The 19,974-nt window shown below is 38.0% G+C and overlaps 1 protein-coding gene across 1 annotated transcript in view; it reads right to left on the reverse strand.

The window, feature by feature from the left end:
• The window catches only part of CNGB3 (cyclic nucleotide gated channel subunit beta 3), a 164,989-nt gene that overhangs the window by 18,320 nt on the left and 126,695 nt on the right, over window positions 1-19,974 (reverse strand). The window contains exons 14-15 of the mRNA XM_002819245.5: window positions 12,978-13,061; window positions 5,502-5,620 (exon numbers count right to left, since the gene is read on the reverse strand). Coding sequence (XP_002819291.3) covers window positions 5,502-5,620; window positions 12,978-13,061 — 203 coding nt within the window. The remainder of the gene's footprint in view (window positions 1-5,501; window positions 5,621-12,977; window positions 13,062-19,974) is intronic.

Raw genomic sequence — 19,974 nt, forward strand, 5'->3', positions numbered from 1 at the left:
AGTTCTGGAGGCCAGAAGTCCAAAATCAAAATATCAGCAGGGCTGTGTTTCCTCTAAAGACTCCAGTGAAAAATCTTTTCTTGCCTCTTCCAGCTTCTAGTGCTGCCAGGCATTTCTTGGCTATGGCTGCAATACTTCAGTTTTTGCCCTGTCTTCACATGGCCTTCTCCTCTTATGTCTTTTATAAAGACACTTATAAAAAGTGTCCTTAGGAAAAAGAACCCTCTTTGTCATTGGACTTGGGGCCCTTCAAGATAATTCAGGATGATCTCACCTTGAGATCCTTAACTTAATTACATCTGCAAAGACCCTGACCCTTTTTTTCAAGTTGGGTCACATACACAAGTTCCTAGGATTAGGATGTGGACTTATCTTTGTGGGAGACACCATTCAACCCATTACAGGCATCATGTCAATTATCCTTTACATACCCCTCAGTAGGGGTTTATAGGACTGACCTGTGTGCACACATCATTTGAGGATCACTGAAGGTTTGTTGCAGGAAGTCAGGGACCCCAAATGGAGGGACCAGCTGAAGCCATGGCAGAAGAACGTAGATTGTGAAGATTTCATGGACATTTATTAGTTCCCTAAATTAATACTTTTATAATTTCTTACACCTGTCTTTACTGCAATCTCTAAACATAAATTGTGAAGATTTCATGGACACTTATCACTTCCCCCAATGAATACCCTTGTGATTTCCTATGCCTGTCTTTACTTTAATCTCTTAATCCTGTCATCTTTGTAAACTGAGGAGGATGTATGTTGCCTCAGGACCCTATGATGATTGTGTTAACTGCACAAATTCTTGTAGAGCATGTGTGTTTGAACAATATGAAACGTGGGCACCTTGAAAAAAGAACAGGATAACAGCAATGTTCAGGGAACAAGAGAGAGAACCGTAAACTCTGACCACCGGTGAGCCAGGTGGAACAGAGCCATACTTCTCTTCTTTAAAAAGCAAATGGGAGAAATATTGCTGAATTCTTTTTCTCAGGAAGGAACATCCCTGAGAAAGAGAATGCGTCCCTGAGTGTAGGCTTCTCAAATGGCCACTTTGGGGGTGGCTGTCTTTTACGGTCACAGCTGTAGGGATGATATAAGCCCCAGTCTCCCTTAGCACTCCCAGGCTTATTAGGAGGAGGAAGTTCCCGCCTAATGAATTTTGGTCAGACCAGTTGTCTGCTCTCAAACCCTGTCTCCTGATAAGATGTTATCAATGACAATGCGTGCCCGAAACTTCATTAGCAATTTTAATTTTGCCCCAGTCCTGTGGTCCTGTGATCTCGACCTGCCTCCATTTGGCTTGTGATATTCTATTACCTTGTGAAGCACGTGATCTCTGTGGCCCACACCCTGTTCATACACTCCCTCCCCTTTTGAAAATCACTAATAAAAACTTGCTGGTTTTGCAGCTTGTGGGACACCACGGAACCTGGTGACATGTGATGTCTCCCCTGGACACCCAGTTTTAAAATTTCTCTCTCTTGTACTCTGTCCCTTTATTTCTCAGACCAGCTGACACTTAGGGAAAATAGAAAAGAACCTACATGAAATATCAGGGGTGGATTTTGCCGGATAAAGGTTCAGCTTTTGGTTCCCAAATAACATCTAGTAATTGCCAGATCCAAATGATGCACTGGTCCTTGTGAAAACTTTGTCCCCAAAGAATCCTGTACACACTCTCTTCCTGGGACACAATCCATACATTTAATCACCTGGTATTGAAGTCTCTTCTAAGGCCCTTGAGGACAGTGATTGTTTCTTATTCTCCTTTGTACCCTCATGACTGGCACTGTGCCTGGCAAAGAAGGAATACATGGCCTTCTTTGAGTCACTTTCACACTATGCCATAAGGGGACCCAAATATAATTTTCTTTTGTTTCTATCAAATCACAATTAAGTACTTAATTAATTAAAAATTGCTGAAGAGCTGTTGCAAATTATTTTTGAATGGAGGCAGGATATAAGTAAAAATCACCACTTAGTATATAGTGTTTATGTAGCTGCTGGTGATATGAAGATGGATAAATTCTAGTTCTTTTTTTTTTTTTTTTTTTTTTGTGCGACACAGTCTTGCCCTGTCACTCAGGCTGGAGTGCAGTGGCGCGATCTCGGCTCACTGCAAGCTCTGCCTCATAGGTTCATGCTATTCTCCTGCCTCAGCCTCCCGAGTAGCTGGGACTACAGGTGCCCACCACCACGACCAGCTATTTTTTTTTTTTTTTTTTTGTATTTTTAGTAGAGACGGGGTTTCACAGTGTTAGCTGGGATGGTCTCGATCTCCTGGCCTTGTGATCCACCCGCCTCAGCCTCCCAGCATGTTGGGATTACAGGCGTGAGCCACCACGCCCGGCCTCTAGTTCTTACATTTTACTAGCTCAGTCTGCTGGAGAGATCTGTCTGAACAAACTAATTATAAATCAGTAGTAATTACTGTAATAAATGCATGAATGAAATGCTATGGAAGCATAGAATAAAGAGTAACTAGTTGTTTTAGGGGTTAAAGATGGCTTCAAAAAGGTGGCATTTGAAGGAGGAATGAAAAATTTCCAGGGAGAGGATATTCCGAAGAGAGATGAAACCAATAGAAAATCCTATTGAAATCATAATGGTAACACAAGAATAAAAACTCAGATGTGTTTTAAGAAAAATGACATTTTAACAGAAACAGAATGCAGACAGGAAGTGGTTAAATACATTCAGTGAATAAGACTTGGGACTAAATGTACATGTAAGGAAAATGATGGAGTTGGAACCACCACAAGGCCAACTCTCAGCAGACCCTGGGTCTCTCTTTTAGAAATGGGGTATCTGCATTCTTCAGATGATAACTGGAAATGTGGTCTGGGTTTTCTCAATGACAGGCTGTAAAGCTATATTTTAGTCAGGGTTTTGCTCTTTTGGATTAATATGTAATGTCCTTGAAAGCCCTTAATTTTTTTATTTTATTTTTTCCTGAGGAAAAAGAACTCTTTTAAAGGCCACATGATAGTGCTGGATTTAGCTCATTTTAACAAAGGTCACAGCATTTTTGAGTAGTAAACACTATTACTAGATCTTTCCAGTATCTGGATGTTTGGCAGGCATACCTCTAGCTCTGGAATAAATGACTAGAGCTTCAGGGGCGTATGACAGCTGTGGGCCTGTGAAGCCTGTGGGTATCTGGAAAGAGGCAGATGCATCCTGTTTCCCCATAACCACAGCCAAAAAGAGAATCAAGGCAAAAAGCTCCTTTTTACTTGAATCAACCAAACTACTGAGCAAGTTTAAAGCTTGTCTGTTCTACTGGTTTCAATTTGGCCTTAGAAACCAAATGGGTAATAGGAGATTTATTTGAGAAGCTGCTGTCAGGAATCTAGGATTACTTTCAGTTGCAACTCAGTAACACCTGGATTCAATTCCTAGGGTATTTCCTCCTGTGATGATAATATCAGCAATTAACATACTTGTATTTATAAAGCTTATTCTTCAGGGAGTACTCAACCCTTGGGAAAGGTCAGCTAATTAATTTCTGCAGTGTTTCAGATTAAACTGTTGCATGTTTTATGACCTTGAAGATTACAGTGATTATTAAGTCACAAAATATTAAATCACTTTTGCAAGGACTCCCAGGAAGGAAATGACAGAAAACAGACAAAGAACTCAGGTCTTGTACATTCTGAGAAGTATTTCCACCACTGCCCAAGAGCAAGATCCTCAGAGGATCACCTTAACAATAATCAGTCATTAAACAAGGAAAAAAGAATTAAAAAGAGAAGCCACATTAACAACAGAGAAATAACATGCTTCAACATTCCAAAGAATCCCTAACAATGCTAATATGAAGTCATCTAAAATTATCCATATTTCTGGAACACGAAGATAACTTCTTAGCAGCTACGAAATTAGAGACTGGAAATTTCTTCTGTGATGTGGTATAAAGATCACTGGACCCCGATCCATGGAGACCCAGGTTTGAATGTTGTCCCTATAATTCATTAGCAATGGTGTCCTGGGCAGATAGCAATTTTCTCAGTTATGAAATGAATATATTAATAACTGCCTGACAGGGTACTCTTCTATTCATCATATGAGCCAGTATCCCAGTTTCTGATACCATCATCTTTCACTTGAGCCACCGCAGTTGACTTCTAACTGGTCTCTATTCATTCTTGGTCCTCTACTGTATCGTTTCCACACAGCTGTTGAAGTCGTCTTTTAAAATAATAATTCAGAGTGTGTCATTCTTTTGCCTAAAACCCTCTACTGGCATTCATTCATATTTAGAAAAAGACATAAATTCCTATTATGGCGTAAAAGACCATGTTATCTGGGTCTTGCTCACCTATTTGGCCTCATCTCCCCAGTGTTCTTATTCACTGTACTCCAGCCATATTGACCTTTCTACCCCTTGACCAGACAAACTTGCTTTACCTCTAGCCCTTTGGTAATCAGAGAGGCTCTTCCCCCAATTCTGAATGGCTGATCCTTTACTCTTTCAAATCTCAGGTCAAATATCATCTCCCTAGAGAGGTCATTCCTGACCACTGCATCTAAGTTGTGTCCTGTTACTTTCTAACCATTTTTTCCTTCATAGTAGTTATTACAATGTGAATTCATCTCGTCTAGCTAATAAACTATTTATTACCAGTTTTCCCCAACTGGACTATAAGCTCTGTCAGGGTCCATATCTTGTCTAATATTTTTATATAGTTTATTCCTAGAGTTAAGAGCAATACCTGACAATCTAGCACGTACTAGGCACTCAATGAATATTTTTTGGTTGAATAATGAATAAATGTGATAATGCATATAGAAGTGTTTAGCCCACAAAATGCTTAAATTTGCTGTCTATATTTTTCCTCTTGGGGACTTTCTTGTTCTAGGATAAACTTTTCCTGGCCAATAAGAAACAATGGTAAAAATAATTAATATTTACTGAATTCTTAATAGATGCCAGGCAGTGTTCTAAGTGCTTTTAGTGAATTAACTCATTTACCAACACTTTAAGATATGTTCTATTATTATCCTAATTATTAAGATGAGGAAACTGAGGAACAGTGGGGACAAGTAACAGAGGAAAAAAGCCAGTAGTGGAGAAACTGGAGTTTAAACTCAGGAAATTTAGTCCCACAGCTATGATCACATCACTAGCCTACTCAAGACCCCCTTGTTAGCAAGGCATTCTAGTCTTCCAACAATCTGGTAACAACGAACCCTCCAAACCTCTTCTCTCATTAACTAATTCATTCGCACATCCATTCATCATATACTGGGCATCTGTTTTATGCCAGGCACTGCTCTAGGTCCTGGACTAAAGAGCTGAATGACCCAGTTCTTTTCCTCAGGTGTCTTTGGTGAAGGGATGAATAGAAATATGAAAATCCTTATTTTACAAATACTCTCAGCACAATCAAACCTTTGATAAATCTGAGCAGGAACTTTACTTATTTTACTACCTAAGACTTTTATGACAAATGATAGACTTCAATATTTATGAAGTATCTTTCAGATACCTGATTTCTCCAAACACTGACCCAGCTTTCAGAGTAACCAGAACTTTAGTACCATCAGGACCTCCAAGAACTTGGACTTCTCCATGCTTGATGATATACATTTCCTTGCCAATTTCTCCCTACATTTTAAATATAAAGAGGAAATGGTAGTTACTTTATTCTTGATAATTATGCTGTAAATTAAGAAATATAAACTCTTTTAGAGGAGTAAGTATAAATGAAGGAAGCAAAGAACATTAGTGTACAATTAATTATCTTAAGACCTAAAGTATTTAGAGACATTGGTTGAATATATCATGTGAAAGAAAATGATTAGGAAGATGATACTTCTCAACACGTGAGTACTGTTTGCCTCCCTTGGATACATAAAGATATTTCAGTTAGCACATTGCTTTAGGAAGGACCCTGGGTAGAGGAAGTAATTGATTTTAAGCATGGTCGAACCTGGCTTTGATGACCACCACTATGCTTGGAAGAAGTTGCTTGGTCTAGCCAAAGAACGTAGACTGCAGCCTTTCAAAGGTCAATTCTATTCTTCTACCCATGGCATTGATGTCTGATTTGGGGAACTGGGGCATAGGAGATCTTTGAGTTATTATTAGTATTCCATACTGCGATAAAGTATTAATGCAGCAAGTTGTTTTACTCAGTTCTTGCCTATCTTTGGGGACTCTTGGGACCAGGGCAATGACCTTTGTTCAAGCCCTAAGAATTAAACTCCTGGAATGTTCACATAGCCACTGGTTAATGGTGTTATTCTATATTCCTGAGCCAGTATAGCACGATGTATCAGGCTGTCAACACTATTTAATATAATCACAAAGATTTATGATGTGTACCTCATACATAGTTTGAAAGTCTGAATCATGTCTGGTCATGCAGCTATATGCCCCATTTAAGAACACTGGACCCAAGACTAACATGAGCTTCCCCCGGTGGAGATATTTTGCTCATGTCTCTGTGGTACACTGGAGAGAAAAATGCATCCATGTGACCCTCATAGAAACAGGACCTAGTAAGCCTGCGTCTGATTTCTCTCGTGTTTGCCCATGTATATCTTTTTCTTGCTATTCCTGCATTTTATCCTTTGCTATAATAAATCTTAAGCCATAAATATAGCTTTATGTTGAATTGTATGAGTTCTTACAAGTAAATCACCAAACTAGTGGGTGGTTATGAGGCCCTTGGAACACATCTTCTTGCTCTAACTTCCAAAAGGAATAAATGTCTTACAAGAGACCTAAATGGCACTTAGGTCAAGAAAAGCTGTTAAACTCTAAATAGGCCAGATTGCATAACACTAGGCAAACTATTTGGCTAGTCTGAATGAGTAGTGCCTTGATCACCTTGAGCTATTAAAAAAAATAGCATTAATATAATAAATTCACTTACTTGGCTTAGGAGGGGACTGGGTTATTTGAGTTAATCAAATATTCTCATTAACCATACTTTGAAAGAATGAGAATACACTAAAATCAACTCGAGATTAAAATTTTTTTTATTTTTTATTTTTAAAAATATTTAGCCTATATCATTCTTTGGAAGAAAAAAATATTGATTGTAGTTTACTCTCTGAGATGGCTGAGAGAATGTCTACTTTGTTCCAGTGCTGAACGCAGGCTTGACATATAGGAGACACTCATTTATGAATGAGGAAAATATAACCTCACTATTCTCTGGGAGATTTTAAACTCTTTCCATACACCTAGGTTTATTTTCCTGAACATCAACTATTGTTGCTTTATAATTGCCAGGTTGTATTTAAAGTTATCAGACTCCACCTTTTAGTTAACATCCAGGAAGCTGAAATTCTTATTTTATCTCCCCATTACTCTTATAAGGAAGGTAGAATAAGTACTATTATTTCCTTATTACAAAAATTAAAACAAAGGCACAGATTGGCTTAGCCAATTAGCTAAAGTTATATGACTTGGTAATTAGAAGCGAAGGAAGCCTAGAACCCACATCTCCTAACAGCAATGCAAGAAATATGTTTAAGTTTTGCATTGTGCAAAATACATTTTTAAATTAAAATTTTTGGTGTTTTTTTTTTTTTTTTTTGAGACAGGGTCTTGCTCTGTTGCCCAGGCTAGAGTGCAGTGGCATGATCTCAGCTCACTGCAACCTCTGCTTCCTGGGTTCAAGTGATCCTCCCACCTCAGCCTCCTGAGCAGTTGGGACCACAGGCATAAGCCACCATGCCTGGCTAATTTTTGTATTTTTTGTAGAGACAGGGTTTTGCCATGTTGTCCAGGCTTGTCTTGAACTCCTGGACTTATGTGATCCTGCTGCCTTGGCCTCCCAAAGTGTTGGAATTACAGTCGTGAGCCACTGCACCTGGCTTGTGCAAAATATTAAGCATATATTTATACTCAAAAACAGCTGAAAGTAGAAATTCCAATATACATGGATCTTATATTTATTTACATACCGTTAATGCTAATAACAATATCATGTCTTTGCATATTACTTTAAAAAATCATTACATTATCTGACATTTACATAGCTCCTTATTTTAATTCCTATATTTGTTCTAGCAGAACATGCTACTTTATAGCTGTAAAGCATTTCATAGATATTAATTCATCTAATTCTTGCAAAAATCCGAGTGAAGTCAAGTAGGAAAGGTATCATTACTCTTATTTAAAAATTGGTAGTCGAGGTTTAAAAAATTAAGTGTCTTGAGCAAACTTATAAGGCTTGCAGGTGACAGCGCCAGAACTAGCAGCACCTATGTCATCTGACTCTATATAATACATGAAGACAGACCGTATCTCACGGTGACTCCAATATCAGAACTGATCTCTTAAAAACCAATAAAATAGCCATGAATGAATTAAAAAATAAGGCAAGATGTTTGAAAATTAGTTTTCCAAGAGATACTTCAGGAAGTAATGATGAGGACAGGGTCATATTCCTTATTCTTTGCGTGAAGTAATTCTCAAGGAACTGGAATGATTTTTCAAAGGCAGTTATTACAACTGACTGAAGGTAGAAGTACATAGTGGGTACTTAAATACAGTTCACCTCTTTTAATTATTTTTTAATGATCATTTCAATAATTTTCCAAGGAGATCTGGCATAATCAACGAACCAAAACTTCCACTATTTCTTGCATATTTCTAGGCTAATTTAAGCCTTTTCTGCAAGTTTAATTAGCATTCAAATTAAGTAGACATTCCTCAGAGAATAAGGGCTGACAGCATGTGCAAAATAAGATTGAACCAAGCTCTGGTTGTTAGTGTGTGGACTAATTTGGAGAAAGTATGAAAAAACAAGAGCTTCATGTAGAGTGAGGTAACCCCTGGAGATAGTGCCCTTCAAAATTTCAGGGTTTCTGTGTAGGAAGCTATTTCTAAGGCTCATGAGGGCTTTATGACACTCAAGGGCACCCCATCAGAAAAGAGCAGTGCTACTCAAAGTGTGGTTCCTGGGTCAGCAGCATCAGCATCACTAGGAGCTTGTTTAGAGGTGCAAATTCTCAGTTTACTGAGAGTTCTTACTGCAGAAATATGAATAAGAATTTTTGGGAATGAGGTCCCAGAAATTGGTGCTTTAACAAGAGCTCTAGGTGATTTCTGCCCTGCCATAGAGCATCTGAAGAAAACTCCCACTCTTTCAACCAGCCCAAGCTACCACTCAGTCAATTTCTGAACCATCCTGGGGATTAAGTAGGTCAGCAAACTTGGCCCCAAATGCTGTCATCTCTTAAATTATATAGATAACCTCAAATTGAACGTATTTTCTTCCTTCCCCTTGCCTTCAATATTTTGTGAAAACGATAAGCAAAACAAGGCTGAATTCAGCTGTCTCAAGTCCTGTCAAGTAACAGCCTTTCTTCTCTGTCAATATCTACTATCATGTAAATCCACTCTTAAAGAAATGTGACTTGTCATTCTAGTGTCTCCTCGTTTCTACTCTCCTGTGGGCGGCAAGCCACCCAGGTGCCGAGGCAAGAGACCGAGGACACGAGCTGTTCCAGTATAATAAAATATAAAATAAGAATAGTTATACCAGATATAGATCTTAGATATGATTATATATGAATATCATTAACCATTAGTTTGTAGCAATTACGCTTTATTCCAATATTATAATAATCCTCGCTATATAATCATAACCTAGGGAAAACCAGGCCATGCAGAGATAGGAGCTGAGGGGACACAGTGAGAAGTGACCAGAAGACAAGAGTCCGAGCCTTCTGTTATGCCCAGACAGGGCCACCAGAAGGGCTCCTTGGTCTAGCGGTGACACCAGCGTCTGGGAAGACGCCTGTTGCCAGGCGGACCCTGGTCTAGCAGTAGCGAAAAATGTCAAGGAAAAACACCCGCTACTTAGCAGACCGGGAAAGGGAGTCTCCTTTTCCCCAGGGGAGTTTAGAGAAGACTCTGCTCCTCCACCTCTTGTGGAGGGCCTGACATCAGTCAGGCTCGCCGGCAGTTATCCGGAGGCCTAACCGTCTCCCTGTGATGCTGTGCTTCAGTGGTCACGCTCCTAGTCTGCTTTCACATTCCATCCTGTACACCTGGCTCTGCCTTCTAAATAGCAGTAGTAAATTAGTGACAGTACTAAAAGTCTCTGATATGCAGAAATAATGGTGTAAGCTGTCTTTCTCTCTGTCTCCTCTCCCTCTCTGCCTCGGCTGCCAGGCAGGGAAGGGCCCCCTGTCCAGTGGACACGTGACCCACGTGACCTTACCTATCATTGGAGATGACTCACACTCTTTACCCTGCCCCTTTTTCCTTTGTATCCAATAAATAACAGCACAGCCAGACATTCGGGGCCACTACCAGTCTCTGAGCATTGGTGGTAGTGGTCCCCGAGGCCCAGCTGTCTTTTTTTCTATCTCTTAGTCTTGTGTCTTTATTTCTACACTCTCTCATCGCCACACACAGGGAGAAGCCCACCGACCCTGTGGGGCTGGTCCCTGCACTCTCCCACCTACTTATTCCTTTTCCTGCCTCATTTGTCTCCACTGATGTTTTTATTATTGAGTGATGAATGTGATGTGAAGAAGAAATTACAAATGAGAAGGCTGCATCTACTCTGCATTTCATACTTTGTTAAACAAATTTGCACTGCTTAGGGGCACAGGTGCTAAAGTTTATGTGAGTTATCACAATTTTCAATCTCTGTTGCTACTGGCCCCAAATGAAAGGACATGTTTTGGTGTATTTAAGTCATGTCATTTCAGTACACCACTGCCCCCAAGGGGTTCTTGGACTGCACTATAGCTTGTATTTCCCATTTTAATAAAATTGATTTCATATCACCAATCTGCCTTCTTTTAACTTGGACTAATTTGTGTGGGATTGTATATTCTTGGTTCCCATTTTATCATAATCTCTCTTCCATTTTCCCCCTTCATCTCTGAAAGCTCATTCTCAGTTGCCCTCTCTGACTTTTCTTCATTGATCTCTTCAAACACTGGAGCTCTTCAAAGTTAGAGGCAAGGCCCTCTTCTCTGACCTTTCCTTGAGCTTTTCTTGAAGTCTGCTTCCTTTATATTACAGTTCCCAGTAACCCCCAGTTCCATCCTCTCTCATTAGACTGATTTTCACTGTGTACTTGGCATCTCCACCTGATGCCTTGAAGTACCTCATACTCCATTTGACTTTGTCGTTCACCACAGTCTCCATCACTCACTTGCTTCTGTTCCTTGGATATGCCAAGCTCCATCTTGCCTCTCAGCTCAGGGCTCCAAGTCTTCATAAAAAATGCCATCCTGTCCACTTTTTTTTTTTTAACTAAAGAACTATTTATCTTTAGATTTTTCAAAGGTCACTCCTGACAACCTAATAACCTCCCCATCTCCCAACCCTGGATCTAAATTAAGTGTCTTTGCCACTACATACTCTTCTGGCAACTTCTATTTTCCCTTTATACAACTTAGCACATTTTGGAATTATGCGTTGACTTAATTTCACTTGTTTATAGCTTGTTTCTCCCATGAAGCCAGTGGTTCTCAATTTTGGCTGCATTTTAGAATCGTATAGGAGCTTTTAAATAATACTGGTATGTGGCCTCCATCTAGACCAAATCAATCACTGAGGGGTGGAGCCCGGACGTCTTCATTCAGGTGATTCTGATGTGCACTGTGAATTGAATACCATGCGCTAGAAAGGTAGGCCCCTAAAGGACAAGAACCATCTTCTTTTTGCTCAGTGCCCACCACTGTTTCTGGCTCATCATATTGAGAAGTATTTACTGAGTTTTGTGGAATAAATAATTCTAAAATTGTTCTAACATTTACCTTATTATAGTTCTCTGCACTCCCTCTATAGACACAGTTCTTTCCTTTTTGCTTTAGCTCACACTTCTTTCCTCTACCCAGAACGCCTATTTCCTCTTTTACTTGGTTTACTCCAATTCATTTTTCAAGACTTAGCTCAGACATCATCTTCTCTAGGAAGTCTTACCAGTAACCAGGTGCCCCTCCTTTATGTCCTACAACAGCTTGTGCTTGCTTTGACGATAGCATTTAACACATTATTTTGAAATGATAAAAGTGCCTCTCATCTTTATTCACTTGTGAACTCACCAAGGTCTTGGATCGTCTTGCATTTTTTGAACTACTCATTTTTCTTTTTAAATTTTGATTATTGCGTTTATCTTTGGTTTAGTCTCTCACGATATAAATCCCAGGGTCATCATTCCTTTCCTCTCCCTTCAAGTTAGTGATCAGAAATATGCAAAAATATTTATCTGAGGGGATGTTCATTTTATTTATAATAGCAAACATTTGAAAACTGATCCTCTTACATCCATAGACTGAAATATCATGAAGCTTTAAAAAATCATATTGTAGATTACTTAATACATAAAGTGTTCATATGATATATTGTTACATGACAAAACATGTTTCAAAACATATGTACAGTATGATGCCACTTTTATAACACAAGATCTATCTATCCATCAGTCAGTATAAAAAGATAGGCCAAAATATATGAAGAGTGGTTATTACTGGATGGTGGAATTTATGTCCTTATGTTTTTATGTGTTTTCTATTTTAAAATAATGAACGTGTATTGTTTTGTAATCATAAAAAGTACAGTACAGTTTTTTAAAATGTGGCATTGATTATTCACTACTTGGGAGAGCAAAATGAAGGTAACTGATATTTTGCCGAAGACATAAAAAAGGCTGAACCACCTATCGCTTCTGTAACTTTTTCCTCTACTTTAAATATTTGAAATTAATAAGCTGTGATGATTGATAATTAACATTTAAACAAAGCAGTTTTTCAGACTACCCACACTTCTATCCTATAATATAAGTAATGAAATCCATATTGTCTTGTTCCTTTGTGAACTCTGAGAGCACATTATTGCTGTACAGAGCTATATATCATAATTATTTCTATACTATGGAACTCACCCTGAACAAATTTTGTTTAAACAATGCTCTTGACTTATGTCCGAAATCCTCAAATGCATTTATTAGTTGTGCATTTGAAAAATAGCATGCACTCACCTTTTTGCAGACAAAGTCACCAGGCAAATAGAGAACGGATTTCAATCTTAGCAACATGTCATAAATCATCTGTGTATCACAACCCTATATAAAAAGAAAAATAATTCTTATAGAAACAACTAAAAGGCCAATATTCTAAATGAATTCAAAACTCAATGAAAATAAACAGTAATATATATTGTTTGCATTAGCATAAAAATATTAACTGCCAATGGCTATGGACATGTCATGACTCAAAATTTAGAAAAAAATACCTATAGTATAATGGCAAGAATTTAGATCTTGCTCAGATAGACTTGGGTGTGAATCCTGTCTCTACTATACATCGCTACATAACCTCTCATCCTCAGTTTCCTAACCTGTAAAATGGGGATAAAAGTGGTACTTATAACAAAAACTTAATGTGGTACTTAATGATAGCTATTAATGATAATATACTAATAATAGATTGTTAGTATATTAGGATCAACATAGATCAAAATCTTTGCTAGATATTTTTCTTTCTTAAAACATGTTTCACACCATCGTTAGATTAAATTATTATTTAACCTTGCAGGCTGGTCTATCTTTCTTCTCCAACTCAATTATCTTCTTAAGGCAGGGGAAAAAAAAAGTACACAATAGATAGAAAAGCAATGTCTGTTGAGTGAATGATTGTTCATATTCACTTTAATAGTGTAAGAAACACTGTTTGGCTATAGGTCTATATTTGTCATCTGTTTAAATAATTATATCTATATGAGCTAAAGAAAAATCTTTAGGTGCTACAAAAAACTCACTTACATAGTAGTTTTGAATCTTTTGCTTTCAACAAATATATATTTTTTCATTTTCTCTCAGAGCTGCTAACATGTAACAGCTTTCCTCTTGTGGGTGGTCCTGTCCACCCCTTGAGGGAATGATGATTTTGCTGTGAACTAATTGTAGAGTCAGTGGCAGAGAAAGGAGAAGCAAAGGGTCTGCTTCCAATTTGTGGATCAGACAATCATTCCTTTAGCAATCACCAGTTTTCTGTAATAGCTTCAGTAGCAGACACTTGACCTAGATCCATATGAAATTTAGACTTCAGGGTTGCTTGACTGATAAGGCAAGCTAATAATTTATGATTGAAGTATCTCCAAGTAGCCATTGGTGAGAAGCATTCAGATGAATGTGGTGTTAGAATTTTTAAAAATCACTTCAGAAAGTATAGCTTTTGGTTCTCTAGGATAGAAAAAAAGGCCAAGGCCAGAAGACATATCTTCTTAATACAGTCTAACAAATACTGATGAGAAGCTGTTTTGAGCAAGGCTTTGTATGATAACCTTGGAGGAATTAAAGATGAAAGAAAGTAAGTCTAGTTGGGGTGATCTTGTAAGTAAGCAGAAAAGCTGTAATTGATGGTAGAAGATAATCATGTCATAAAACATTCCACAAATATCCATAAAACTTATAAGATAAAGAGAGTTAATTTTGCTTGGGAGTGGGATGGGAGAGAGGGGAAGCACCAGGAAAGTGCTCACTTGGGTAACAAAATTTGAATCATTTGAGGATGAGGATGATTTGTATTTGCAAAGATGCACAAAGGCCCTTTTATGCAGAGGGAAATTTACCTTTTCTTTGCTTTTTATGTATTTGCTTTGTGCAAAGTATACATGTTTATTGATATTTGTTTTAGTCCTACTGTGTCTGATAGGTTACCATATTTGCTAAAGAAAATTACAAACGTAATTTTTTTCTAAAAGGCATGGCTCTTTTGTTTTTAGTAAAAATTAAATAAATGGCCCAAGTGCTTAATTTCTTTAAATGCTGTCATCATTTCGGAATAATTTCACTTCAGAAATTGGTATTCTGATCCATTTAAAACTCACTTAGAAAAAGGCAAATAGACTTTGGATTGATTTTTGGATCTTCTCCACTAAAGAAAATGTGTGTCTTTGATATGGTAAAGAAAATCCATTTGAAATATGCTTGGAAGTTCTTGAACATGTACATGTCTGGAATATTTCTGCAAAGAAGGTAACTCTCGGTCACTTATGTCCATGGAGAAGATTTACATTGTAAATGATCAGAAATAGAAGATCTCAAAAGACCCACTTATATTTGTTTTCATATAAATAATTTGAATTTTTGGCACTAATTTTTAAGGTTTTAATTATAATTTGTAAATCAAAAATGAAATTTTTATTCTTTGAACAATTCCTATCAGAATGTATTTTGATGAAAATTCCCAACTATATTAAGTTATATTCATGGGAAATATTAGTGATTTTAAATATTGTTTTCCTGTGGCAGTAATTCTGATTTCATATAAATATGTATATAATATAAAAATTATATATGTATATATAATGTGTACATGTGATATATAATATAAAATATATATTATAAAAATCATATATAATTATATACATATAAAATATATGTATTCTATTTTATATGTATATAATTATATACATATAAAATCAGAATTACTGCCACAGTAATCAGAATATATGTATATATACACACACACAAATATGTGTGTATATAGTAAATTCTTATAATTTTATGTTGCCTTGGCACCAATTTTGAATATAAGTTTAACTTTCTCATACTGGAAGCGGGATCAGTCACTCTTGACAAGGTTTCCAGTTCTCTACCTCTTCCCAGTTCCTCAATGTGGTTGATCCAGATACCTGCTTTATACCACTGCCTCCCGGTGACCACCTCTCTATGGTACAGCTGGATGCAATTGACTAGAATTGCCCCACTGACCCCCAGAGCCCACGTGGACGAGCAGATATTCCACAGTGACTACCTGTCAGTCACAGCAAGACCCCGTGGAACTCATGTCCGCTTGCTGTAAACCAACCTGTTAGAACTTCCCCTGGGAGACCTCCCTGGGTAACAACACCCTTGATACCAAAAAGGCTTTGGCCCATTCTCTCTCTCTCCCCACTGGTTGAGCACGAGTGTTCCCCTTTCCCATTGGCCCTGTGAGGCGTGCTGCCCTCTTCTGTCTGGGATCTGTAAGTAATAAAAATGCTTCTATTACTTCATGGGTTTTGTTGTGCTGCTTCCTCTGTGTCTCGCCTGACTGACACATCCAAATCTAACTTTTTTTTCCAGTACAGGGTTTTCCTAGGGAGTGGCTATCTTATAGGAATAAACTGGACACGGGTCAGACGAAAGCCACAAGGGCGTCGGCCAATATAAACAAATTCCCTGTGAAAGAAATGTCTGTTCATGGTCGACCACCTAGGCATGAGGTCGTCAAACGGGATCAAGAAGTATCCCATGAAAGGCACACTGTGAACAGCCACCACCCATCCTGTGGAACCCCCTGAGGGCAAGGCTAGAGTTTATGGCCACTCTCCCAAGATAGACCCCAAGACCAAATGAGAGGAAATCCTGAAAATGTGGCGCACAGTTGGCCTCCGTATCCATGGATTCCACCTCCACGGGTTCAAACAACTGTGGATGGAGAATATTCAGAAAAAAAAATAGCAATGCCACAATAAAAAAATACAAACAAAAAATACGGTATAACTACTATTTACATTGTATTTGGTACTATAAGTAATCTATAGATGAGTTAAAGTATACAGGAAGATGTGGGTAAGTGATATGCAAATACTATGCCACAGATTTTGGTTTCCTCAGGGGTCCTGGAACCAATCCCCTGTGGATACCATGGGATAGACTGTATTTTTTTCAATACTGAAAAAATTGGAAACAACATACTGTCAATCTATGGGCAGATAAAATATTGAATATTTGTAGATTGGAATATCATAAAGTGGTTAAAATAAACTACAGATCAGCCGGGTGTGGTGGCTCACACCTGTAATCCCAGATTTTGGAGGCTGAGGTGGGCAGATTGCTTGAGCTCAGGAGTTTGAGACCAGCTTGGCCAACGTGGCAAAACCCCATCTCTACTAAAAATACAAAAATTAGCTGGGCGTGGTGACACGTGCCTGTAGTCCCAGCTACTTGGGAGGCTGAGGTGGCAAGATCACTAGAACCTGGGAGGCGGAGGTTGCAGTGAGCCAAGATTGCACCACTACTCTCTAGACGGGTGACAGAGTGAGACCCTGTCTTAAAAAAATAAATTAATTAATTAAAAAATAAAAATAAAGATAAAAATAAAATAAACTATATATATTTAAATATATGATTAAACTCAACCAATAGTGTAGTCTGAATATAGAATATATTCAGTATGATTCCACCTACAAAAATCTAAACACACTACTACCAGTTTATGTTTATATGGCGATAAAGTAAAATGATAAAGATGAGGAGTGGTAGGATATCCTCAGATGAGGGTCATCTTAGTGGCCACCTTTAGGGAGGGAGGAAGGAGAATGGGTCTGGGGAGAACTGATGAAACTTCAACTTTCATTTTTATTAATTTTAAATTTTAAGAAAATAAAAGTGTCTCCCTTTGTGGAGAAATGTGTTTAGTCTTCTTTCCCCTTTTATCCTTTAGGTGGGCTCAGGGACAGATAGCACCAGTGAAGGAAATCGGATCAATGGGAAGCGTGAGACCAACCTAGGAGATAAGCCTGAACATAGATAAGCAAACAATTAGCACTTTTCTTAGCAGGAATACACACAAACACTTACATCGATAGCTTTTAGCTGACGGCTTGGATTTTCTCAGAGAAAAACATTTGAACCAATCTAAATATGACTTTTTATTAACATACTTGGATAGCACATGGATCAAGTCATGCAAACTGAATCTAGCAGCTGTATATAGTAAAAACTTAGAATTTAAGTTTCACCAATTAAGTGATCCTGTCCCCTAATGAATACTTTATGAAAAGATGCCACTAGCTTTGGGGCAGCTTTGGTTTAGGACTAAATCTTTCTTATTTGGATTTAGGCCTAGTGAAATAAAGTTTGCATTATGATGTCATTATATTTTATAATGTGTTTGAGAACTATTATTATTCTCTTTTTTTTTCCTCCAGAAAATGATTATTTTCTTGAGATATACATTGCTTCATTATTGTGTGATTAAAAAGAATTACATCCTGGGGTTTTTTCTCTCGGTAACCCAGCTCCATTTTGTTTACAGTTAGGAAATTTTCTGATGTATGAAAAGACAGGATTGCTCTGTAAATGTCTCTTTTTTCTATAAAGTGAGAGTACCTGAGAAAGTATCAACATTAACATCATATTAGTACATAATATTTATATTATGTTTTACTGTCTTATCCTTACCTGCTTAATTCCTCCAGCCTCCCATTGATGCCTGGCATTAATGAATATATGGTCATCACTCCTGGTTTTTAGATAAGGACTGGAGTCCCAGGAAGCCTGTCGACTTTCTCTAAGGTCACACATGCGGTAGGTATTGGAGGAAGAGTATCACCAGAGTGTGTGTTTTTATCTACACTTGGAGCAACTTGAGATCAAAGTGTTTGTATTATTCACTCTTGTATCCTTAGTGTATCTTAGGTTTAGGGCATGTTGGATGCTAAATAAAAACGGGCTGACATATAGAATGAAGTTGTTAGAAATTATTCCATTTTGGACAATGAGAAATTCAGTGCTGTATAGCTGTGTTACAGATTTGAATGAGGATATTGGAGATTTGAATGAAGTTGGGAGAAATGTTATTTTGATTCACAACAGAGCCATAGGTTAGACAGTGGTTCTTGTACCCAGGAAATTCCACTTTTAATAATGGCAAGCTCTGAATACAATTGTATTGGTAAAAAACTGGTAAAATTTTTCCTTGGAATGCGTACCCTCTTAGTCCTGTAGAATTTCTCCATTTCTAGGCTCATTTCTGCTTTCTTTGAAACAGAACTTAAGATATCATCAGTATTTTATAACTCACTGTGAATTTAAGTCACTCTCAAGTATAAGCAATGGTCTTCAGGGCTTTTTCCATCTCAGCCTGTTTATTACAAAAGGACGTGCTTTGTTCTATCTTAAACCCCATTCTCACTAAACAAGTAAGTTATAGGTGATATGACTAGGGCAGGGAATTCTGAATTCAGTTCTTCATGCCATCGACTATGTGAGGCATATGATACTGGTTGGTAGCTGTTGGGACCAGCAAAGTCAAATGTGATAAAAAATTTGCAAAGTGCTGTGATGTCATAATTTTTAATATTACTTCTAAGTAATATTAGACCTAAACTTACAGTCAATATTTGCAACACCAGTAAAAATCATCTTCGTCAAACTTTCTCTGAAAATTGGCAATAGTTCTACTTTTCTAGGAGTTTGGGTCAAAGTGGGAAGTCATGAGTTAGATGGAACCCTGAGGATAAATCTAATCCAGCAGTCCCCAATCTTTTCGGCACCAGGGACCAGTTTTGTGGAAGACAGTTTTTTCACCGATGAGCAGTTGTGGGGATGGTTTCAGGATGATTCAAGCACATTACATTTATTGTGCATTTTCTTTCTATTTATTATTACATTGTAATATATAACAAAATGATTATACAACTCACCATAATGTAGAATCAGTGGGAGCCCTGAGCTTGTTTACCTGCAACTAGACAGTCCCATCTGGGGGTGATGGGAGACAGTGACGAATTATCAGGCATTAGAGTCTCATAAGGCAAGTGCAACCTAGATCCCTCGCATGCACAGTTCACAATAGGGTTCTGCTCCTGTGAGATTCTAATGCCACTGCTGATCTGACAGGAGGCGGAGCTTGGGTGGTAACGCCAGCAATGAGCAGTGGTTGTAAATACAGATGAAGCTGCTCTCACTGACCCACCACTCAACTCCTTCTTTGCTGCCCGGTTCCCAACAGGCCACCGACTGGCACTGGTCTGTGGCCCTGGGGTGGGGACACCTGATCTAATCCATTTTTCTATGATCAGGCAGGGCCACAGGAAGAATCTGATTTTACCTGTGTAGAAACTCCCACATGGTTGCATGAGTTTTATTTCTCCATTTAATAATAACTATGTAATTTACTATACGCCAGGTCCTGATATAAGTGCTTCATATGTTTTGAGTCCCTTACAACCAAGTATGTTATCTCATTTATTTAGTATCTTCC

This window comes from Pongo abelii, chromosome 7 (assembly GCF_028885655.2).
Source record: "Pongo abelii isolate AG06213 chromosome 7, NHGRI_mPonAbe1-v2.0_pri, whole genome shotgun sequence".
NCBI lineage: Eukaryota > Metazoa > Chordata > Mammalia > Primates > Hominidae > Pongo > Pongo abelii.